We start from the raw sequence: 25,680 nt of genomic DNA, 5'->3' as shown, positions 1-25,680 counted from the left end.
CCAATCATAAAGAATTTAGACCCCAACAAACCAGTTATGGGCCCATGAAGCAAACATATTAGTCACGTTTCTTTATGCGAATAAAGAATAAACTCCATCTTGTTATTTAAACAGAACTGATTTATTATATTCAAATCTCTCCACCAGGGTCAAGGCCGACGTGTTGATAAAGAACCTTGAGGCCAAGGTTGTAGACCTGCACAAGACCGTAATGGTATACAAGACAATCAGCAAGAAGCTTGATGAGAAACAGACAAATGTTGGCGCAAATATTCGGAAATGTGAGAAATACAAAATACCAGTCAATCAGACTTAATCTGGAGCTCAATGCATGATTCAACATCATGGCATGAGGATGTTTCTGAGGAAAGTGAGGTACACAGAACGTATTTGGTAAAGATCTGAAGAGACTCAAGGGTTAATAAGAAATTAATTGGTAATTTGCCAAAAAGGACTGAGATCATGCAGTGGCTAAAAGGTCCCCTTGCTCAGGGAAGCACATGTAAGTAAGCACAGCTGAAGTTTGCCAATGAAATCGTGAATAATGCAGAAAAGATGTGGTCAGATAAAACCGAAGTTTAGCTCTTCGACATCAATTACCCTATCTGTTTTTGGATACAGCGAAATACTGAATACAACCCAAAGAACACCATCTCTGCTGTCAAACACAGAAGTGGAAACATTCTGCTTTAGGACTGTTTATCTGCTAACGGTATAGCTTAGATGAGAACCTCCTGAGCCTCTGAACAAAGAAGATGGCTCATGGATGCATCTTCCAGTATGACAATGATTCCAAATATACCACCAAGGCAACACGGGTGGTTCCAAAAGAATCACATTAAGACCCTGCAGTGGCCTAACCAGTTTCTGGACCTTAATACCATAGAAAGTCTGTGGAGGGATATGACACTTCGAGTTGTCAAGGGACAGTCTTAAAATCTTTAGAATTTGGAGAGTATCCATACAAATGAGATGACCAGAATCCCACCTGAGATATGTACAACTGTGGTGGCTAAATAATAGAAAAAACTGACCTCTGTGCTTGCCAACAAGGAGATTCCATCGTGTCATGTTTTGCTTGAGAATTAAGTACATTGGCTCCTCAATTGACTAGTACCTTAGTTTATGAGCATTTGGAGATACGAGCAGTTTATCAGCTTATTTTATGTTTTAAATTACGAGCATAATTTCAGTGACGCACATCCCCCGCCGTTTGTAGTAATTGCCACAGCCCACAGCCAGAGATCCAACCACCGGAACTGAGAATATGTGTGTGAAGATCGACGCCCACAGAATAAGAAAAACAAACAAACCATAAGCAATACGGATGAGAGAGCGTTACCCTTGCTTACAAGGTCTTATGCAGACATACATGTAAGTTTCTGTCAACCCTGACTTCTGTGGTCTGTCACTCAAAGAGGTCTGTGTGCAACATAAAAAAAGACTAAATAGTTACTATTGTTACACTACTAAGAAGCAGCTCAAAGAAGCCACCAAATTAGTCCTGTCTCCAAGGTGAATGCTGTATAATATTATTACATAATTTCATAAAAATACTGTAGTTGTAGTACATTCTATTGTATTGATTTTTAAAATATATGTTATCTAAAAGTTTGTTTTTCTTCTCAAAAAGCATTTTACATTTTAAAATTGTGCTGTTTTGGGGGGGGGGGGGCAAGCTAATAATTGATTTATATTCAGATCAATGGCCAGGATTTTATTTAAGGTACACATGTTTTGCGTTACAAGCTCAGTCATGGACACAATTGAGCTTGCAAATTGTGGTGCTACTGTAGTTTGCGGGTAGAATGTCATTTATATAATCGGACACAAAGTTGTTTAGTGCACAAAGTCAAAACAAGATTAAAGATTAATTTTATTTCTGCTTTGTTATCTAAAATGTTATTATTTTTGTGACAAAATTCTATTTTTCTTCATAAAGTACAGTCCATTAAGCAACTGGTCATCTTTTCTCCCAATATGTATTTTTGCAAGAGATTATCAAGTATCTGTGTCAGTCTTACAAGTAGACAATTCAACGGAATTAAAATATTAGGACTGTATTTAATATGCTGCAGTTGTTAATGGACGATGCAAATACAAGTGAAAAGTGACACACACACACACACACACACACACATGTGAAAACTATTACACACACACACACACAAACACACATGTAAGTACAGCTACCATTGCTGTTATTTCACAGCTCTGTCAAGTAGCCAATCTAATCACTCCAGTGATGAGCACACCCATGGCTAAATGTGACCAATGAAAGATGACTATCTGGCTGACAGACTGCTTCAGATGGCCAGTTATAAGCACGGCAGATGGCGCAAACTTTACTCCCCTATCCTTCCACATGGGACCACCACCACCACACTCAAGCTGTTCTGGAAAGCAGGAGGCTAATAATTATCAAAAGAGAGCAGAGTCCAGTGAAGGTGTGGCCATTACAAGCCAGATTGACAACCATGCCCTTGTATAACTTACCCTTGCTTACCTAATAAGTGAAGAGATTTTCTTTTACTCTACAATTGTTCCTCTTGCTCAAAAGGGATTTTTGCTTGCCCCTCTGACCAATTTCCAATAATTCATGCTCATACATCTACCCTCCTTTTTAAAAGAAAAATAATATAGTTTTACATTTTCTGCATTTTGGATTCTCCCCAGTAGCGCCCTCAATTTGAGTTGAGTTTGAGTTGAGTTTGAGTTGAGTTTGAGTTCATTTGGAACATGCAAGCATACAACATGATACATCACAATTTCCAGTTTCTCTATTCAACATCGAAAAGGAGTAGGAAAAAGCAGAGCTTATTTAATCCTACCCCTTTTCCTTTACATAGCAGTTGCTAAAACTTTTGTTCACTTCCTGTTCTCAGATTATCCACAATATACTCCATAAGTAATAACAATAAAATAAATAAATAAATAATACTTGGTGAAGTAAGTTATATTTCATATGGTGAGATGAGTAAGATTATCTTGAAAATGAATGGATGGATGAGATGAATTCAGAATGTTTATCATGGTTCTTCTTCTTTGTACTTAGTAAACACTTTAAGTTTGAAGAGTTTCTTGAAGTGGATCATATTAGTATATTGTTTGATTTCTTTGCTTAATCCATTCCATAATTTAATTCCACATACTGATATACTGAAGGTCTTAAGTGTTGTGCGTGCGTACGAATGTTTTAAATTACATTTTTCTCTAAGATTATATTTCCCCTCTTTTGTTGAGAAGAATTGTTGTATATTCTTGGGTAGCAGATTATAGTTTGCTTTGTGAATAAATTTAGCTGTTTGCAAATTCACTATGTCGTGGAATTTCAGTATTTTTGATTCAATAAATAAAGGGTTTGCATGTTCTCTATATCCAACATTATGTATTATTCTAACTGATCTTTTTTGTAACACCGTTAATGAATGAAGTGTACTTTTGTAGTTATTTCCCAATATTTCTACACAATAACTCAGATATGGTAACACTAGCGAGCAGTAAAGTAAATGGAGTGATTTTTGGTCTAGAACATGTTTTGCGTTATTCATTATTGACGTGCTTCTTGCTACTTTATATTATTTCCAGTTAAATTTATCATCAATCATTATAGCTAGGAATTTGGTTTCATTTACTCTTTCAATTTCTACTCTGTCTAACTTAACAACTACTCAACTCTCTGCTCGTCCTTGTGACCCGGATCCTTTTTGTCCCAACTTGCTCTTCTTGCTCTTTCTAGACAAGACTCTCTCCCAGCCTCCCTCTTCTAACCCCTTCGCTTACGCTTGTCTTCTAATACCCCCAGCCATTCAGCTCAAACCACAGCCCCATTTTTTCTCCATTTCCCCACAACCCCTCTTTTATTCTCCTCTTCTGAGGCCTAAACCTAATTATCTCGTGTTCTAGATAAATCTCTCTCACCCACACACACACACACACACACACACACACACACGTGCACGCGCACACACACGTTTACACACAACTTCACCGTCCTCACAGTGGGAAAAGCCTGTGAGAAGCAGTGCAGCCGTGAAGGACCCACATGAGTTTGTTCCCCCGCTGGCTCGTCACCTCCAACCCTCCCATCACTAATGCACAAACAGATCAAAAAGTACACATTTAAGACGTAAAGTGCTACAGATAGTAACACAATATTGAATAACACCATCCAAACTTTTAAAGGACTTTCCCACAGCATATTTTATAATGTGGACCTCTGTAATCATTGTGGTAGAGCAGGATAACAGTTTAGTTAATTAAATACTATTCTACTATTGAGTGTCATTCACTAAATCAAGATAGATGTTTTGAGTAAAACTTAAATGACCAATTAAGATTAAAAAAAAAACAATAGATCCTCACAAGCCAATAATGTTTTTTCAAGTACACTGGTCATGCGTCCAGTGCACACAGCAAATCTATGACACGCACAAAAAAAATCCAAACAAAAATCGGATCAAAATAAACACGATTAATTCTGTATGATTTTGCAATACAAATCTGTGAATGATATATGACAATAAGTGGCCACAACAGATTAAACAATGTTTTTTTTAATGCTGCTCAATTATTGTAACATTTGTCAAGACTCTTTAGGGAGGACAGGAGGTCCTTCAATCACTTTCAGCAAAACTGTTCAGGAATCAATAAAATACTATCTATCTATTGTCATCAGTAACCATATCAAAAAAAACATTAGTAAACTGGTCATTGTCTGCCGTACAAACCACTCCAAAAAAAACTCTGTCATATCAATAGCACCCACTCTCCCTTTGTCACTTGTGCCAACAGACACACTCATTACCTCGAATGTCCACTGAATGCGGAACCGTAACAAGCCAATGTGTCAATTTTCACCGCCCACAGAACGTCATGTCGTTACCATTCCAAATTCCAGCACTAAATATACGCAGAGCTTCTATTTTTGCCGGGCGCCCCAACAAATCCCTTCAATTTCGCAAAAGTCTGCTAGAGTTGGACAGGAAGTTGTCAGTACATGGACCTTGGAGTTTGTTTTCCCGGAATGCAAAGGAAAGTTGGTGCGGGCAAGGCGTGAATGTAAGTACATGATTTATTAAAACACTAACAAACTACAAAAAAAGGAAGCAAACAAAAGGCGCGCACAATGGCGGAGAACAAACTTGACTAATGAAAACAAAAGACTAGCACAAAGGCAATTAACTATGAACGCGAAACAAAAAACACTTACTGTGGCATGGCATGAAGCATGAACTATAGTAAACAGGAATATCATGGATAGCAGTAGCATGGATGGATAGATAATGTCACCAGGATGAACAACAGAAACAGACTGGCTTAAATAGCAGTGACATGATCAGTGAAAACAGGTGCGTGACTCAAAACGTGAAACAGGTGCGTGACATGAAAGGTGAAAACTAATGGGTTGCTATGGTGACAAAACAAACAAAAGTGCACAAAGAGTCCAAAAACAAAACCGAACATGACTAAAACAAAACATGATCACACAGACATGACAGAAGTCATGCACAGACACAAAATAAAATATCCAGTTTACTTTCAAAATAAAATACTCCGTCCTTAAGGCGGATCGTATTGTACACTTTGAAAAGTCCTAATGGGTGGCGACGGACATGAAGTCAACTTGTCAAAGGTTTTCAGACTTAATTTCATTTTGTTCACAAATGAATGAGGACATGCTGATTCTGGAGGTCCAAAATTAAATAATAATTTGCAGGCATATACCGGGCAGCTGAATGGGGATATGGGGGCCTGTGTCAAATATCAGCTGATACAGAGGACATAGTGTGACACACTCGCCAGGGATGATGTTGTATTATGCTTGTCTGCAGTACATTTTTCTGTGCTGGTGCTCGGGTTCAAAGAGCAGAAGATAGCTGCAGGTACTGTGCGTCCCGTAAGTGCCTATAAATGGGATGTTAAAAGTGTGATAAAGCGTTCACCCTGCCTGTTTATGACCCAGCAAGTCTGCTATTCAAGCTGTTTGCTGCAAAACAACATTTGTGTGTGTGCTACAAACTATTTATATTGCTCTTATTAAAACGTATACTCATTACCCTTCTATGCCTAAATCTCAGACTGTGTTGTTTTACAATGGGACAGGACTGTTAATGATTGAAGAAAGTATGGCTATTTGAAGACTAAGTGAGAGAGAAGCTGAATATTTGGCAAAAAATATAAACAAAAAACAGTAGGCTATTTTAGTCTCGTTGTCTCGTCTAGTCCAGTTGAGTCACTAGTAAATCACCAGGCAATTGTGGTTGGGCATTTCTCATTCTTCAGTTGATTCTTTCTTTTCATGTTTTTTGACATATCTTTAGTAATTGCGGTTTCTTTTTATACTACATTGTTAGCACAAACTCACAATATAGCTCATAATGTTCAACAAGGGGACCAAAGGAAACTTAATCAAACCATTTTGCATCGAATATAACCACATGTATTCAATTTCAACCAGTAAATTAAAGGAGACCTAGGGCTATTTTAATCTACAGTTAAAAACGTCATTGTGGTGTATATAAGATGTGTTGGATAATCTTTGTGTAATCTTTTTGCATATATCTTGTTCCACAGTCACATTTACTGTATAACCTACTTTCTGCATATGTCTGCAAGATGTTCGATTCTGGAGGCGTTCCCAGATTGCAAATTAAACCACGCTACACCCCCTCCAAAAGGATCAAAATGTCTCTTTTGAAAAGCTATACTGTTTCATATATATCTTAAGAACGAACGTCATCACTATTTATTTTAAGAAAATAAACTTTATATGAAGTAGATTCACCCGGTCACAACATTACGTACACCTGTCTACTCTGGAGCTGCATGAATTAGCTATTTTTACCAGCATGTCACAAGTCTGTGTTATTATTAGATTAAATGAAAATAATACTTTATTCTACCTTTCGTTGTGTTTCCTCAAACTCAGTTGGCCTCATACAGAGCTCTTCCCCCTCTGGCTGAAAACTTTACCTAATGTCCAAATAAGTGCGTCCACCTCACTGTGATGTCACAACTTGGCCAGACTGCAGACAGAGGCATCCAAAACTGCATTCAAGCTAATGCCCAAATGCATGGACTTTATGATTTTATGCTTTGGAATTGTTCCACAAGCGTATCCAACATTGTAACAGCGTTTATAGGTCAGAAAAGACGAACATCCTCATAGGCATCTGTCAGTGTCTGTGTTTGGCAAGACAAATACTGTATATCATGATTGATGACATGCTGTCATTCTCTAGAGCTGATCACATAAGCTTATTATATGTTTTGTTAAGTGGTTACCATTTACAGGCTTTATTCTGATCTTGTTTTTACAGACCATTTTCTAAATGCCTCATTGTATCCATATTTTAGGCTTGAGCATGCAATGCTGTTTAATATGCTCAGTAGAGGTGGGGGAAAAAATCCAATTTTAGATGCATCGCAATTCGGACATGGACCATTACAAAATCGATTAGTAAACATCAATAATTGATAATCAATGTATTTATTGTAAGTAATGTATTGCGGACAGTTCTCAAATGTGGCTGACCGCAGCTAGCCACCTCGAAGTGCGATCCAACCAGTTCCTTTATCATAGGGCACTTGTGTTCCAGTTTTGCACATATTTCCATCAATCTAATACATATAATGGGAATTAATGTAACTGTTTCTTAAGACAAATGCACTGTTTTGAAAAGTTGCAAGTAAAAAACACTTATTTGGTGAAACAAAAATAAATGTAAAACTGCATCAATACACATACATTAAAGGTACATCAATTTTTAGTTCCTGAATTGTAATCGAATCGTGAGGTGCCCAAAGATTCCTACCTTTAATGCTCAGCTACAATATGTGAATACATTTTCAAATAAATATTTGACTTGACTTGTCATCGCACAATATCTAAAAGCATAAATCAAAAGCAAGTCCACATTTTAAATGACTGAGCAACCAAATAATCGAGCAACCGACTGTATTATCCGAAAGCGTTACAAGGTGAAAGGATTCTGATACACACTGCTTCTAGTTGTCAGTGGGCCAGCTGGTCAGCTAGAGAACCTTTGCACATGTGTGAAAACACATACACGCTACCTAAACAGATGGTGTCTCTAGTATGAACACACACACACTTAGACCACTAAATGCTCACAGTCTCTTTCTACACTGACATTAGCGATAATACGTTTGTATAATCAGGGAATGGTGAACATATACATTTAGAACATGTTCACACGGTCAATGCTATTGCTTTTGTTTATTATATTTACAAGGCTTCAAACGTATCACATGATCATCAGTATCATATTTTATCTATGCTCCTTGACAAAAATAAGTTTTTGTCACTCATTACATGCAGATGTAATGCATCATCCCAGGAACAGGACATGTACTGGCTACAGGCATTGTCTAAGAATTCAATATAAAACACTCAAAACTAGAAAGAACATTTCCGGTATTTCTGCATGATTTGGTCCAGACTGGGGCTCTATTACACTCTTTTATTTCCCCCTCCCTGAGGTCACATGCGCAGCTGCAACACAGTGCCGCTCAATATAGACACCATAAAATCTCAATCCAAATCTAATCCACTCATCTCTCTGTCTCTTTCGCTGAAGAAAATACACACCCACACCCACACACAGACACACACACACACCCACATGATGGGCCACTTGAGTACGCCCCAGATGTTCAAAGCCCTGTAAAAGAAAACGCAGTCAAGAATTTCCACTCCAATGCAGTATCACGGAGTGACTCTTAAAGAGGAGAGGGCTATATGAAGAATTCAATGTGTTATACGCCTCTTGAAAAGCAACATCCCTTTTTATTGTCACAAGGGCTGTCAAGTGATTATTTTTGAAATTAGATTAATCACACTCTTGAATTTTGATTAATTGTGATTAATTACAGGTTATTATTTGCTTGCATGAATAACATTTGCTTAAGAAAATAGTCCAATATTTGGATACAAATGCAATTTTGTTGTCAGAATGTCATACAGGAACATTTTCAAATGTCTTACTGAACTGCAAATCATTGATTTTCCCAAAACTTGGTGACAGTAAGTGTAGTAAAAATTAAGTGCACATTGTGAAAGGCTTTGCAGATTGCAATAATATAGCAAACAAGGTACGAATGTACACCAAGAAATAATGTAGTAAACACACATAAACAACTTAACATAGTGCACCATTTACATATGCATTTACTCTTCTTTAGTTTGGCCTGTTGTTTAAACAAACAAGCTTAATTACCTGGTCAGATGACAATGCTGATCTTTTTTTGGTACAATGTGACCCCAGCTGGTTGTGATTACTTTCAGATGTCCAATGTTCTTGAGTAAGCAAAATAAATTTGCAATCTACCAGTAGTTGCAACTTGATGCTCTTGTTTATGTAGTACAGGTTGGTTTATCCTTGTTCTTACTGTGCCTCTCCAATCTTTGGGCACCTCACGATTCGATCATTGTTACAATTCGGAGTTACGATACAATTAAAAATCGATTATTGATGCATCTTTAATTTAGGTATATTGATGCAGTTTTACATTTCTTTTCGTTTCACTAAATAAGCATTCATCACCTGAAACTTTTAAAAACAGTGGCTTTTGTAATAGGAAACCATTGACTTACCATATTTTTCGGACTATAAGTCGCAGTTTTTTTCATAGTTTGGCCGGGCTCCAGTGCGACTTATATATGTTTTTTTCTTTTTTATTATGCATTTTCGGCAGGTGCGACTTATACTCCGGTGCGACTTATACTCCGAAAAATACGGTAATTGTCCTTACATTTATTGAATTAATGGAAATGTGCGCAAAACTGAAACATAAATGCCCTAAAATAAAGAAGCTGGTTGGATCTCTCGGTGAGGTAGTAAACCTCACAAAGCTGCGGTAAAATTTTAGAACTGTCTGCATTACTTTATTTATAACAAACAAATAAGAAGAGGATAACAAAGTTCTTTGCTGCAATGGCAACAAGTTACCTCAGTTGTATCTAAAGTTCTGTTTTGAAGCGAAATTAGCCACCTCTCATCGCGATCACAGACCATGTAACAATGGCGCGTCTTCCGTCTTAAGCCAAAAGTGATTAATCTTCATCAATTTATAATAATGTGATTTTTTTTTTTTATCACATGCGTTAAGGCATTAACGGTGGCAGCCCTAATTGTCACCTATATGTCATAAGCTTATCTTAAGGGAATGAGGCTTAATTTCTGAGCGAAACATTTAAGTTTGATAACAGTGCAACATGCTACGTGTAAATGCCTAGGAAAGTTTATGGAATTACAAGAAACAAAGAAAAAGCCAAAATATATTCATATTTTAACAATGTTTCCACATTGTCTCTAATCAAAATCGAGAAAAGTAGTTCAACTGTAAACAGACATCAGAGAAGTGTGGGGTTGCGGACATTGTAAAAATCTGTCTACAAGGAATCAGCTGACTGAAAACTGTCTCCCTTGCTGACAAAACTACCAGTTTGTATATATCATATTTTGCCATGTGCATATAACAAATTCAATGCGACAATAAGATAATACTGCATTTGACAATTCAATCGTATCTTTGATTTGTTACACGCTATTGGAATAAATACATTTAGCTGCTCTGATGGTTAGTTAGTAGGGATGTATACCGGTATTTTTTGGTACCGGTTCTTAATTAGGTCGGTCCATGATGACTGTGAAGATTCTGGACTAACGATACTGCTATCTGTATTTTTTTGTTCCAGCTGATTGACGTTATTATGACACGCTGTCACATTAAATTCAGCTGCCGCTGCTACACATTAAAATCAGCTTTTATAATGACAAATAAGGACGCAACACCACACAAAGTTTGTACCACAACAAAAGTCCTCAAAAGTCTCTTTGAAGTCATGAACGCTGTCTCAGTTTGAAGTGAACGCACTTTACTCAAGTCATGACCGCGTTTTATCAACTGTCCTCGCAGCGATCCATTAATCCACAGTCAAATATTAATCAACTCAAAAAAGTGAAAATCAAGGTATAATATAATAATCCATGAAGTTGCTTTGAATCAATATAGAATCCACTGTGACTGACAGGTCTTTGGTTGCTGTCTGACGTCACTCCATTGTGCCCTGTTCGTTCTGTCTCTGGACTACAAACTGGGCGATCGAGCATTACACTTGCTCACTGAGTCTTTTTATTTATAAAATTCACACACACACACACATCAGTAGCCTTAAACAGCCAATATGGCTTCCGGTTCGTCACTCAAATACGTCAATGTGCAACATAAACACAAATAACAATTCCTATTGTTACAAAATGCACACCCACATAACACGCTAACTGATTGTATTGATTTATATGATACATTTGGTATGATATATCATGTAAAAGGTCTGTGTTTTCCACATACATGCCTTATATAAATATTATTTCCAGATGAGTGTAATTGTAATGAATAAAAACAGAGTAATGGATATGTGTGGTCTTTAGAAGAAGATGACACAACAACATTTCACCTTGCACTGCGCGCATAGCTGAATTGTTTAAGATATAAAAAAACAGATATTGATAAAAGACTTCCCTGCTCAGAGATGTTATAGTACATAATGTCGGAGGTGTTCAACCTCTTGAGCTGATATAAATGCTAATTAAAATGCTTTTTTTTCACATGTTTATTTCCACAAATTACATATAGTCCCGATAAGAGTACCGATAAATACCGGTATCAATAAGGAATATCGATAAGGGTAGTGTATCGATAAATTCTTAACAATATACATCCCTAGTCAGTAAGGCAAAGTATATAGAATGTATGTATATTCAATGAACCCACTGGGTATTTCAGTTAGGGTGCAGAATGTGCTACACTGATAAAATGGCCATTAACAGCTGAGAAATAGACTCATCTGGACTCACTGAATCATGTATTCATGCAATATGAAATCATATGTCACTATGGCCACAGCCAAAGCCTATTATTGGCTGAAGTGCACTCCACTGTCAGTAAAATGATGCAGCATTGAAGATTGAATAAAAAAGCATGGATGGATTACAGGCTGAGTAAGTTTTTAATAAAGCATTGTATGTGCAGTGCAAGTGCAGTTGACTGAAAAAAAACAAATAACGGCTAAATCCTGTGTACACAATATACTGAAGCATTGGTGTGGTAATATTGGAGAATCTAGAATTGCAAAATCTAGATCTGAACAGAACAGATCACGGGGTGCAAAGTAACTGGCCCTTTATAGGGACTCTGTTATTGACTGAAAAGTTGTCTGGGAGAAACAATACAAAAAAAAACACACAGGCATGTACTAGTTACAGCTCAGGTTCTCATGGATCATGATTTGTAATACAATTATGTACAAAACTGTCGTAGAGTTTAATCAATATAGTTATTTCTTTGTAACACATCCTCACGCTTTGCTAAAAAAAACTACAGCAAAAACAAAAATTAAAAGCTACAAGCATTTCTTAGCTGCTGTCCTCAGTCATGTGCAGTCCAGACAGCAATTCATGCTTGTATAGAGTTAGTGAATACAAATTTCAACAACTGAGCTGGGAGAAACTCTGACCTACCGTCAATGGATAACAAAGCCTGTCTTAGAGGTACATGAGCCGTACAATAATTTAGTCATGGGAGAACAAACTGTAACATTGCAGAAACTGTTGAACCTTTTCAATAAAAAGCTTGACAGACTTGCCAAAACCACTATCATTGATTATTACATCAAGCCAAAGAGTGCAGAGCTTTCAAAGAAAGGATGCAATAATCTTTGCAAAACACAACCACTGAATACTAATGTGTTAGAAAGTGCAGTAAAAGATGCTTGCCAAAGAATTCACTGAGAACGAATAGAAGAAATATACAAACTGTATTTTTGGGACTATAATGCACACTTAAAATCCTTTCATTTGCTCAAAAATCAACAACACGCCGATGCTTCTAATTTACTGAATAATTGTGGTTGTGCTTACCGACCTCAAAGCAATTTTATTTGGTACATGGTGTAGTTATAAGTGTGATCGGTGGTTTGCAGTAGCACATAAAAGATACGTGTGGACTGCAAGATGACGCTAGCAAGCAAGCCCAAAACTTACATTTTTAATTGAGAATATAGAACAAAACACAGGGCGCTCAAAAATCTGTCAAAATGTATTAGTGCAATTTTGGTTTCGCAAAATTATGCAAAACCAACTTCTCTTACCTATTGGTTCCTGCTGTGAATTTGGGGATCTGCATTTGCGCAAGTCCACCATTGTAGTACATGCCGACACAGTAGTCAATAAGCTTCTTCATTTTTTCTCTAACCTCTTGTAGTGGGGCATTCATCCTCCGCTGTTGCTATTTCTAATATAAAGTAGTGTACAATTCTAACTTATATCTGTCAGTAGACTCGCTATGGAAGCGCTAAAAGCTACCAGTACATTGGTATTAAAAAGATGACGTGGAGAAGAGGTGGATGTAGTGCCACGTAAATAAGACCACCCACAAAACGGCACAACCCGAGAAGACAGTCCGAAAGCGGCTTGAAGATGGTCAGTGAAACATAATCTAAGCAACATTTTGACCAATGAACCACCATTACATGTGTAGTAGACCACAAGGAAGGCTTTTAAATGTAGAAAAGAAAATCCGAATACAACCCCTTTATTGCGCCTTATAATCCGGTGCGCCCTATTGTCCGACAAATACGAAATTGCCCGATTTATATTTGGTTGCGCTACCCACAATTGTACTTCATTTTAAAATGAATGTAAATGCTATCCAACTACAAATACTTATTTATATAGATTGGTCCAAATTTAACAATAAGCAAATACTTTAAAAAAACAAAACATTTTTAAGCTCAGTGTATCATTGACCCTCAGAAAAGACAAATATTGAGCTGTGCGCCCACAATGACACAAAGTATGTTTGGTCATGGCTTTCAAATCTGAACACTATACAGTAACCGCTGCCATTTGTAATGGCATTATGATTTGGAGATGTTTTGCGGCCCTAATGTCTGGTACACTGCACGTAGTAAATGGAATCATAAAGGAGGACTATCAATCAATGTTTATTTATCAATCAATCAATCAATGTTTATTTACATAGCCCTAAATCACAAGTGTCTCAAAGGGCGACTACCTCCTAACTCTTTAAATTCCCCCTGAAATCAACAGCTGAGCGGCTAGAAGTTGTACACAATTAGTTATTCCAAAAAGACGATAACCCCAACTGGTTTTGAAATGGATAAAGCAGGAAAACATAATGTTTCTGAATGGCCCTCCCAAAGCTCAGCCCTCGATCCTATTGAATATTTGTGTATTATATTTAAAAGCAGAGGTCCATGCCAGGGAACCAAACAATGTAGATTAACTCTACCAATTCTGCCAAGAGTAGTGGTTAAATATCCAGCCAGGATCATGCCAGATGCGTGTTGATGTCGGCAAATAGCTTTCTATTGAGGTAAAACTTGTTAAGGGACTTTAAAACTAAGCATTTGTGGTGGTGCATGTTTATATTTGAGCCAGTGCAATTTAAAGAAAATACTAAATAAATTCAAACGTGTGCATCTTTTTTATGTTTAAAAAAATAATTGAATAGGTACGTTCAATATATAGGAAGAAACCCAACACCCACACACCATTGCTCTTTTTTCTTTAGCAGCTGTGCGGGAACTGCACATTTTTGGGAATTTTGCCTATCAGTCACAATCCCTATGTAAGACGAGAACACATAGCCTTCCAGCTATAAAGCGTTCTAAAAACATCCAAACACCTCCATCAAGGTTTTATATACATGCTGTAAGTATATATGTAATGTAGTAACAGGCAAATTAATAATAACATGTCATATTGACATATTTTTCCCATTTTAAACATACAGACGCTAGGGCTGGGCGATAAATACACTAAATGTAAACATTTTTATTTCAAATGTAACCTTCCTATGATTATAATACCCTCAGCTATCAAGGCAGAAAAGAAAGGAAATGTCAACACAACCATAAAAAACACTCAAACAATCAATGTAAACAAAATTCTAAAATCACAATAAACATCAATAAACATCTTCAAATTACAAAAATAGGGAATATTTAAGAAATGCTAAATAAAGAGTAACAAAATAGTGCAAATGTAAACAGAGAAACCTGGGCAGAACATTTTTTTTGCAGGTTTACTGCCAGGAAGTTATGTGAAGTGAATTATATGTATATAGCGCTTTTCTCTAGTGACTCAAAGCGCTTTACATAGTGAAACCCAATATCTAAGTTACATTTAAACCAGTGTGGGTGGCACTGGGAGCAGGTGAGTAAAGTGTCTTGCCCAAGGACAAAACAGCAGTGACTAGGATGGCGGAAGCGGGGATCGAACCTGCAACCCTCAAGTTGCTGGCACGGCCACTCTACCAACCGAGCTATACCACCCCAATGTGGTCTGTGTAACATTTAATTTGGTCTATTATTCTTATTTAAGTATGTAAATGAATTTATGTCATGCAATCTCAGGGCATTCAATCGTTCGCAACTGGACTGTTTGATTTGTCTAAGAAGACGTTTTGCCTTCCATCCAAGTCGGCTTCATCAGTTCATGTACACAGACTTAGATTAGTCAGATCTAGTCTGTCATGCAGTAACTATTATTTAAATATTATTGGAGCAAATTAATATTTTAAAGTAGCACATTTGTTATATTGTGTTACTTTTTTTATTTATAGAGTCCTGCGCTTTAGTTTGTACCAGTTGATTCCGTATATCCGAATCGGGAACGGGCGACGGTTGAAAAGAAAAGATGAGCGTGGCGAAGGACTACGGTACGTTTGGAAAAAAAATCCCCAAAAACTGCTATGCTATCAAGGTGACTTTTCCTGTTCCATCAACAATTGTTCGCTTTCTGTAGCACTCATTTTTACTTTCTCTTGTCACTGTCAATACCTCATGATCTGATTGATAATCGCAACTATCTATCAACTGTATGTGCCCATCGCCTACACTGCCCACATTCCTGAGTTGTTGATTCAGAAGGCCTCGGCAGATTTCATACAGAGTTGGCAACAAGCTAGCTGAATTCTGGTTGGATAAAAACTCTTAACGTAAAAAACAGCAACATTGGAGCCTTATATAGCATTTAAAAAATGATGAATACTTTTATACATTTAGGGAAAGTAAATTAAAAATAAAATTAACTTTTATTGATTTATGATCATAATTTATGTTAGGCCAGCAGAGAAGGCCTTGCTGGCCCTGATGGCCCGCCACTGAGTCGTATTTACATGCCAAAAGCCTTCTCCGGGACATCTCCACCCCGTCAGCCACGTTGTAGTTTTTAGCGCTTCCGTATCGAATCTACTGACAAATATAGGTTAGAACTATACACTAATTTTATAAGAAATGGCAACAGCAGAATATTTTGTCATGCATGTATGTGCATATACGAGCCAAGAAGGAACTTCAGAACCGAATAAATCAAGGCATTTTAATGGTTAGTTTGTTGTGTTTTTAAGTCCATAAAGTTTTAAGTATAGAGTAGGGATTTCACGATATCAAAATCTCATGGTACAATAGTGTCACGGTGTTAAGGCCACGGGACTACAATATAGTGGGATTGTCCCAGAAAAAAAGTAAAAATGCCATAGTATGTAAAATGAAGTGGCAGGAATGTTTAGGATGAACACACTCTAACTAAACACAAACATAATGCTCAGATGTTCTAATCATATTTATTACTAAAAACATGTATTTTTAAGTAAAGTATTTGTGCGGAAACATCCACTGTTTCAAGCAAATATAAAATAAGAAACATTTACAGTTGAGTGTCTTTAAAGTGACAACGTAGACATCCAGTGTAAAACAATACGGTAATCAACTTTTACTTTCTGAGGAGCAGTGTCCCTTGCAGTGGACATTTTATTAATATCCCTTTGGAAAATGCTGATTTATTGAAAAGTTAACTGACATTTTAACGTTTAATATTGTAAATACCTCACAAATGTATGTTTAGCTTCTACGGCTTCAAAACTATTTTCCGGGTGATGGTTTATCAAGTAGCCTCCCATATTTCCCGCGGTTTGCAGAGTCTGCGCTCCCACTAGGCCAGGGCAATTCAACAACATAATTAAGAGGGCCACAGTTTTAAGAGCCCAAGGGCTCAGATGCCGAACGTCGAAATGTGTATGTTTTGTCAGAGAGTGCCTCCGCAGGTTACATTTCTTTTAGAGTACATTTACTTCAGTTCATTTATTTCAAAATTCAAACAAAATAGTATGATAAAAATAAATCAGTTTACTTAATTCCAAAGTAAACACATCAGTTTACACACTGCATTGTCATTTAATTCATTATTCTGCTCTCACGACTCGTATCCAGCATGTGCAGCTCGTTAAAAAAAGGAAGCTCCAGACGAAAGTGCGGCACTTTGCTTTGCAGTACGCAGACTTTATTACCTCTGCCAAAGAGGTTATGTTTTTGCCAGGATTTGTTTGTCTGTTTGTTAGCAACATAACTAAAAAAATTATGGATTGATTTTCATGAAATGTTCAGGAAATTACCATAAAAAAACATTTACTCTACTATGAAGACACTTCTCCCGAATGCTTCCTCTTTTCCTTCTCTTTACTATGTTCCACGCACCCACCTTGCCTGTTCTGTGATGTGCAGAGAATTATGGAAGCTGTAGTTTATTTTCAGACTGGCCAACGCAAAAGCACCAGAAAAAAACTACACTCACCAAGCTTTTTTTTGACACGTCACACGTCACAGCATTATTGTGAGGATTTTTAAACCCCAATACTGCAGTATCTCCAATACCATTACATTACTAATATACAGTCTAAGTCAGTGGTCACCAACCTATTAACCTATCTACCCTGGTCTCAGCTAAAAACCAAAGCAAGATCTACCAATGTGTCAACTAATATATATATATATATATATATATATATATATATATATATATATATATATATATATATAGAGAGAGAGAGAGAGAGAGAGAGAGAGATGTCCGATAATATCGGCAGTCCGATATTATCGGCCGATAAATGCTTTAAAATGTAATATCGGAAATTATCGGTATCGGTTTCAAAAAGTAAAACTCATGACTTTTTAAAATGCCGCTGTACGGAGTGGTACACGGACATAGGGAGAAGTACAGAGTGCCAATAAACCTTAAAGGCACTGCCTTTGCGTGCCGGCCCAATCACATAATATCTACGGCTTTTACCACACACAAGTGAATGCAAGTCATACTTGTTCAACAGCCATATAGGTCACACTGACGGTGGCAGTATAAACAACTTAAACACTGTTACTGTCAGAGTGTGCTGGTGATGAACCCCAAGATGCAGAGATGGTGGCAGGCATTGAGCAGGAAAACATGATTTAATGTTCAAAATAAAGCAAAAACACAAACTAGGAACAGGCAAAATGGAAACAGGAACCAGAAAACAGAAAAACTGGAAATAGCAAACGGCTAACAGGATCTGGCTAACAGGAAAACAAGAAGCTAGGAGAAACCAACTGTTAATAGCTATAAGGAACAGCTGACTGCTATGACGACAGCGACAAGGACAGGTAGACACTACAATAATCCAGCCCTGACTGGAGGGGAAGGCAGGTTTAAATAGCAGCTGGCTGATTGACACCAGGTGTGGCCAGGTGCCAATCAGCCGCAGCTGAGGGGAAGCAGCACTCAGGGAGACAATCAGGAAATAACTAAAATAAGAGCGCTGACAGGAAATGACAGAGGAAAAACCAAAACATAACTAAACTGTCAGGTACAAGCCTGACAGTTACAAATATGCGCCACACTGTGAACCCACACCAAACAATAATGACAAACACATTTCGGGAGAACATCCGCACCGTAACACAACATAAACACAACAGAACATATACCCAGAATCCCTTGCAGCACTAACTCTTCCATATTTTAAGCCATGTCCACACAAACACGGAGAGTTTCAAAAACACATATTTGGGGTTAAAACAATCTCCATCCACACAAGTGTTGTTCCAAAAGTGTCTATGTCTACACACAAACGCATACACTTGCTGTCAGGCCCATTTTGTCCAATCAGAAGTCTGAAAAAAACAGCAATATCTGACTTGGTGGCATTAGACCTCCTTTAAGTTTATTTTGATATACCGGTACTAAACCTACAATTACATGTACATTATCTTTAAAACCAGCCTGCACGTACACAGAGCCCTGGGAACAATATTATCCCTTTTGTTCAGTGTTTAAAGCACACATGCACGCCTGTGCTGCTGAAACCCAACACTGATAGAATTATAAGCAACATGGTGATGTATTACATGTGCAGTGAAGTGTACATTATTTCTAAAATCAGCCACACTAAGGAGTCAAGGAAACCTTTTTGCATGTTTAAGGGAATTATAAAGCATTTAATCATGGATATAGTGACATACTACATGTGTAATGAAGTGTATATTGTCTTTAACATCAGTAAAAACTACAAGGAGGAAGCTACATTATGTTTTGTTTTAGTTGCTTGGTCGCTTTTTACGGGCGAACACGGTCGCCCCCGGCTTCATCTACAAGAATGGAAGCAAGACACGTAAGTTAACTTCATGATTTGTCATTAAACACACTGCAAAAAGTCAGTGTTCAAAAACAAGAAAAAAAATACAAAAATTAGGGATATTTTATTTGAACTAAGCAAAATTATCTGCCAATAGAACAAGAAAATTTGGCTTGTCAAGACTTTCCAAAACAAGTAAAATTAGTTAACCTCAATGAACCCCAAAATACCTTAAAATAAGTATATTCTCACCAATAACATCTGTACTACTATATGAGTACATATTTTCTATTGTTTCATTGAAAATAAACCAGCAAAGTCCATTTGGCTGTCATCTGTTTTAATTATGAGACACAATTGTGTCGAAGTCATGTTTTGTTATTTCATGCTTGAAATAAGAAATTATTACTTTAAAAAAGCAGTGTTATACTTGTGAGTGTTGATGACACAGCTTTGCAACAGTTGATATTCTAGTTTCAAGCATGTTTTACTCAATATAGGTCATCAAATCTCAGCAACAAGCTGTAATATCTTACTGAGATAATTTAGGACCAAAACCCTTAAAACAAGTAAAACACTCTAACATAAAATCTGCTTAGTGAGAAGAATGATCTTATCAGACAGAAAATAAGCAAATTTCACCCTTATTAGAGATATTTAATCTTACTTAGATTTCAGTTTTTGCAGTGCAAGGACTAAAAACATAAGATAATGTTGCACCTTTCTTATGACACAGAGCAAAAAGTCTTGCTTGTCAAAGTTGTCCCATCAGCTGGAGGTTCCACAGCGATCATATCCAAAACAGCTGACCGTCATTTGCTCCGGCGGGAGTGTCGCAAAGCCCATTTTGATGTGTCTCTTTTATTAATGTTGAGTGAAAAGAGCAGCATGTTTACGTTCAAACATACAGTAGGTCATCTTATAGTGTGTTTAAAAGCAGCAAGGCAGTGTTGTTGAGCTTGGAAATGACAGCGCATTACCGTGATGTCATCACAAGTCTCTGTTTGTGCCGTGTACACCCATACTAGAGATGCGCGGATAGGCATTTATTTCATCCGCAACCGCATCAGAAAGTCGTCAACCATCCGCAATCCACCCGATCTAACATTTGATCAGAACCGCATCCGCCCGCCATCCGCCCGCACCCGCCTGTTGTTATATATCTAATATAGACGATGCAAGGCATTAGTGAGGTTATAAAGCTTTTGCCTGTTAAAGAAAGGAGACTGATCCAATGCAGCACAGACATTCGCGTGCCACGCTGTCACGACCCAGACGCACACCAGTGCGCAATCATATGGGAGCCGCGCTGAGCGCACCTCCAAGCGCGTCTCGCTGCAGGCGACGGCCGGGTATATGGGCCCGACGCTCCAGCGCCATCCATTTTCAGGGCTAGTTGATTCGGCAGGTGGGTTGTTACACACTCCTTAGCGGGTTCCAACTTCCATGGCCACCGTCCTAGCTGCTGTCTATATCAACCAGGGTGAGCCCCACCCCTTTCGTGAGCGCACTGCGCGCGGAGTGACCAGCTGTTACGCGCCCCCGGCAACAGGGGTGGCGGGCAGGTAAGCTGCGCGGGCGGAGCGCGCGGAGTGACCCCTGTTACGAGCCCCCGGCCACGGGGGTGGCGGGCAGGTAAGCTGCTTACCTGCTGCGCGTGACGCCGGCCGCGGCGAAGGCGGACGAGGCGGGGTGTCGGTGCGGTGGACGCGGTGGTGATCCTGGACGTGCGTCGGGCCCTTCTCGCGGATCGCCTCAGCTACGGCTCCCGGTGGGGCCCTCTCGGGGGAAGGGGACTCGGTCCCGGACCCGGCGAGGCGTCCCTTCTCCGCTCCGTAAAAGTGTCCATCTCTTTTCTTTTTTTTTCTTCTGTTGTGGCATATGCTGCAGGTGCCTGCTCGTTTTTCGTATGTGGGTAACAACATTTAACTATGTATATATATTTCCGAATTGGTTTAACTGCCACCCGCCTGAATCTATTTAAAATCTAATTTTTTTTTAACCACCCGACCCGACCCGACCCGCGGATAAAATCTAATTTTTTTAAATTTCATCCGCCCGATCCGCGGATAATCCGCGGACTCCGCGGTTGTACCCGCAAACCGCGCATCTCTAACGCATACGCTAAGCGGAGAGTTTTGGAACTCTACTTTTTGGCCAGCCTTTGCAAAAATCTGCGTTTTTTAAGACAAAAGTATGCGTCTGCGAGTGGACAGAGGCCTAAACGCAGAGATAAGTATGCGTTTATTAAGTGTCTGTGTTTGTGTGGACTTGGCCTTAGTTTGGACTACAACTGAATAAAACCTCGAACATGTATGGAGCTATCCGCTGACGTAACAATGGCAAAATATGTCACAATTGTCTCAAATCCCAAACGTCTTGTTTGGAAAGAGGCAAAAGTGTTTTATCAATACCTCCGCCACGTCCTCATGGTTTGAATTCAAATTGTCAGGGGTTATGTAGAGCCCAAATACACAAAAGTAGGTGCGAACCGCAAAGAAAAGTTGGTTTTGCATAATATGAACCATGAAATGCAGCTAGGGGTGAATTATTATGTACAAATTTTCGGATGTCAGTGTGTCAAAGTCAAGGATGAATGCGCTTGACGGGGTTTTAGCAAAATTCGATGTTAATGGAGTTTAGGGTTCTATGGTATACCGGTATTAGTATAGTACCGCGATACTAATGAATCATATTCGGTTCTATACCGCCTCTGAAAAGTACGGGTCCCGCAACCCCCCCGTCCCCCCCTCGTCGTCACATCGTGTCATTGCTGGTTTACGAGCAGAGGAGCATGTTCGGTAGCACACAATCACGGAGTACTTACAAGCAGACACAGTGTGTAGACAGAAAAGGGAGAACGGGCGCATTCTGGTTTAAAAGCTGACGATAAAGGTGTGGTTATAACACTGAAACGCCCTCATGAAGAGGTGCTTTAAGACATGGCTAGCTAGCTTGCGGCTAATGTCCATCGGCCGGCAGTGTTTTAGCTACTTCTAAATCACTAATCCTCGCCTCCATGGCGACAAAGAAAGTACGTTTCTTACAAGTATCATCCCTGCAGGACGAGGAATAGCTAAACATGCTTCACTACATACCGTAGCTCACCGGCGTCACAATGTAAACAAACGCTATTGGTGGATCTACATCCACTGTAATAATATCAAGTACAATAGCGTATCTAGTCGATACTACTATGATTACGTCGATATTTCTTGGCATCACAACATCTTCTTTCATTTAAAAAAAAATGTATATTATGTTTATAAACTCAGGAAATATGTCCCTGGACACATGAGGACTTTGAATATGACCAATGTATGATCCTGCAACTACTTGGTATCGGATTGATACCCAAATTTGTGGTATCATCCAAAACTAATGTAAAGTATCAAACATGATTATTACATTTGAACAGAAGTGTAGATAGAACATGTTAAAAGAGAAAGTAAGCAGATATTAACAGTAAATGAACAAGTAGATTAATAATTCATTTTCTACCCCTTGTCCTTAATAATTTTGACAAAATAATTAAAATAAAATGACACAATATGTTACTGCATATGTCAGCAGACTAAATTAGGAGCTTTTGTTTGCTTACTTACTCATAAAAGACAAGTTGTCGTGTATGTTGACTATTTTATTTAAGGACAAACTTGCAATAAGAAACATATGTTTAATGTACCTTAAGATTTTTTGTTAAAATAAAGCCAATAATGCAATTTTTTGTGGTCCCCTTTATTTAGAAAAGTACTGAAAAGTATGGAAATAATTTAGGTACCAGTACCGGTACCAAAATATTGGTATTGGTACAACACTAATGGAGTTTGATGATCCCATACCTGTCTTAGCTACACGTTTGTGTCTGTGATGTGTTCCAGAAAGACTGAGAGGGTAACTTAAACTGACTCTCGCCAGATCCTTGTAGTTCGCTGAGCTCCACACAAGAATCTGGGACTTCTCAATAGGAGATGTATTTCAGAAGGCGGGGCCTTGTAAAAAAAAAATAATTGTATGTGATTGGATAAACCACTTGTCTGTTATCTTGAACGACGTGCTACTTCAACCACCCACATCGAAATCAACCCGTGAAGCTGATGAGAGCGACGCTGGGAAATCCAAAACAGAACAGCCGACATTATGACGACTGGGTTCTGCATTCGTCCCATTTCCTTCACCACCAGTGGAGCGATTTGGTAAATCAAACTCTTGCCAAACCCGGTCGGAAAAAGAGCCAAAACATCCTTGCCCGTAAGAAATGCCTTCCAAACCGTTTTCTGTTCATCTTTTAAAGAATTAATATTCGATAAATTTGACAAAACAGTTGCAATAGCAGAATCAATGTCAGCATACCATTGTTGTTTGAATCAAACAGTCGCTTCGGCGCTACGTCACATCTATGAAATCCCGCCCGGCGATCCTGATTGGTTCACTATTTTTTGCTATCTTGAAGGAGTTTGCCTTGCCCTCGATCCCAGATCCTTGTGTGGAGCTCAGCGAACTACAAGGATCTGGCGAGAGTCAGGTTAAGGGTAACCCACTGTCATACCACATAGGTTTATTAGACCATGCTTAATGGAGACTTACTTCATCTGTTTCACGATGGTGCTTTTCCCTGACTCTCCGGCCCCTGAGGGGACAAGAGCAGAGAAGATCATGTAAACAGGGTGGATTCGTGCACCTCTGCGTGTGCATGTGTGAGAGAGCGCAAGATGGAGTGAGAGTATAGGGACACAAAAGTCAAAATGGGGAGGATGGGAGATAAAGAAAATAAAAATAAAATACAACAGGAGGCTGCAGACATTCTTCCCAAAAAATCGTGCTTTGTTTAATCCCCTTGAACCCTGCATGAATAACTAACAGGCCAATCAATGAGTCCATCTCAGCAACAGAAACCAACATAATGCTGCTGCTTGAAAGCCATATTTTAGCAAAGAACCCCACACCTGCCTTATGATGTACAGCAGGCCTGTGTTTAATGAGGAGTGATGGATTATCAATGAGGGCGTGTACAGATGGACATCTCATGCATTGACTTCCATTCAGTGCACCACTCCTCGCTCATATTGTTACTGTAAGAACACATTTGCACCACTCTCTCCGATCTTACCGAGCAGCAGCAGCTTGACATCTTTAGCTGCGGTGAGTCCGTCCTCCTTGAGGTTCTTCTCGATGGCTTTGCTCCGGTCCAGAGCCGCCCTCTCCTCTGCACTCAGAGTACATCCCATGGTTAGAGAACACAGCTTGATAGCGTTACCGGGAACTGGACCCGCGGGGAAAAAAATATAGCAATTAAAAAGTCCCTGCTTTCTGTCCTTCGTTCTCTCTGGGCAGCTCCCTCTCTGCTCTCCGGCGCTCTCGAAGGGTACCGTTAGAACATTTAAATATCGGATCCACTCGGTTTGGTCCGGGTAGCAAAACCACTTTATGTGCGTCCGTCTGTCCGCCTGTCGTGTTTTTTTTTGTTTTGTTTTGTTCTCTCGTCTCTTTAAATCACGGTTACCGGTTCAGTTGCTCTCCACTTCCTTATCGCATTGTTTGCCGTCGACTTGTCTTCGTTGGGATCCGCCAAAGCTTACAGCCTCCCGGTGTCTCCGGTAGGGGCTCAGTCAGTCAGTCAGAGCTTCGTTACTTCATTCGTTCTCTTGCAGGGTGCTGACGTCAGAAGAGTTGGGGGGAGAAGAAAAAAAAAAAAAGTGAACAAGTGGGCAGAGGGAAAGGAAAGCATCTTTGGCCTCTCCCAGTGGCGCCACCTGGTGGTGTGTCGAAGTACGGAGCAACTATACTCCGATGCCATCATGTAAATACAGGGCTTGTGTTGCCCACCCATCCATCCATTTCCTACCGCTTGTCCCTTACAGGGTCGCGGGGGGTGCTGGAGCCTATCTCAGCTGCATTCGGGCAGTAGGCGGGGTACACCCTGGACAAGTCGCCACCTCCTCACAGGGCCAACACAGAGAGACAGACAACATTCACACACTAGGGCAGGGGTCGGCAACCCGCGGCTCTAGAGCCGCATGCGGCTCTTTAGCGCCGCCCTAGTGGCTCTCTGGAGCTTTTTCAAAAATGTATGAAAAATGGAAAAAGATGAGGGGGGAAAAAATATATTTTTTGTTTTAATATGGTTTCTGTAGGAGGACAAACATTACACAAACCTCCCTAATTGTTATAAAGCACACT

General features: G+C 39.0%; 1 protein-coding gene across 1 annotated transcript in view; it reads right to left on the bottom strand.

Annotated features, from left to right (window-relative positions):
- LOC133612437 (guanine nucleotide-binding protein G(o) subunit alpha) overlaps positions 1-25,157 on the bottom strand; it is a 230,521-nt gene extending 205,364 nt beyond the window's left edge. Inside the window, exons 1-2 of the mRNA XM_061969849.2 lie at positions 24,611-25,157; positions 24,088-24,130 (exon numbers count right to left, since the gene is read on the bottom strand). Coding sequence (XP_061825833.1) covers positions 24,088-24,130; positions 24,611-24,728 — 161 coding nt within the window. The 5' untranslated portion in view covers positions 24,729-25,157. The remainder of the gene's footprint in view (positions 1-24,087; positions 24,131-24,610) is intronic.
- Between the last annotated feature and the right edge of the window lie 523 nt (positions 25,158-25,680).

Source organism: Nerophis lumbriciformis, linkage group LG10 (genome assembly GCF_033978685.3).
Source record: "Nerophis lumbriciformis linkage group LG10, RoL_Nlum_v2.1, whole genome shotgun sequence".
NCBI classification, from domain to species: domain Eukaryota; kingdom Metazoa; phylum Chordata; class Actinopteri; order Syngnathiformes; family Syngnathidae; genus Nerophis; species Nerophis lumbriciformis.
Note: the sequence above shows the minus strand (reverse complement) of the source record. Positions and strands in the feature narration are given on the sequence as shown.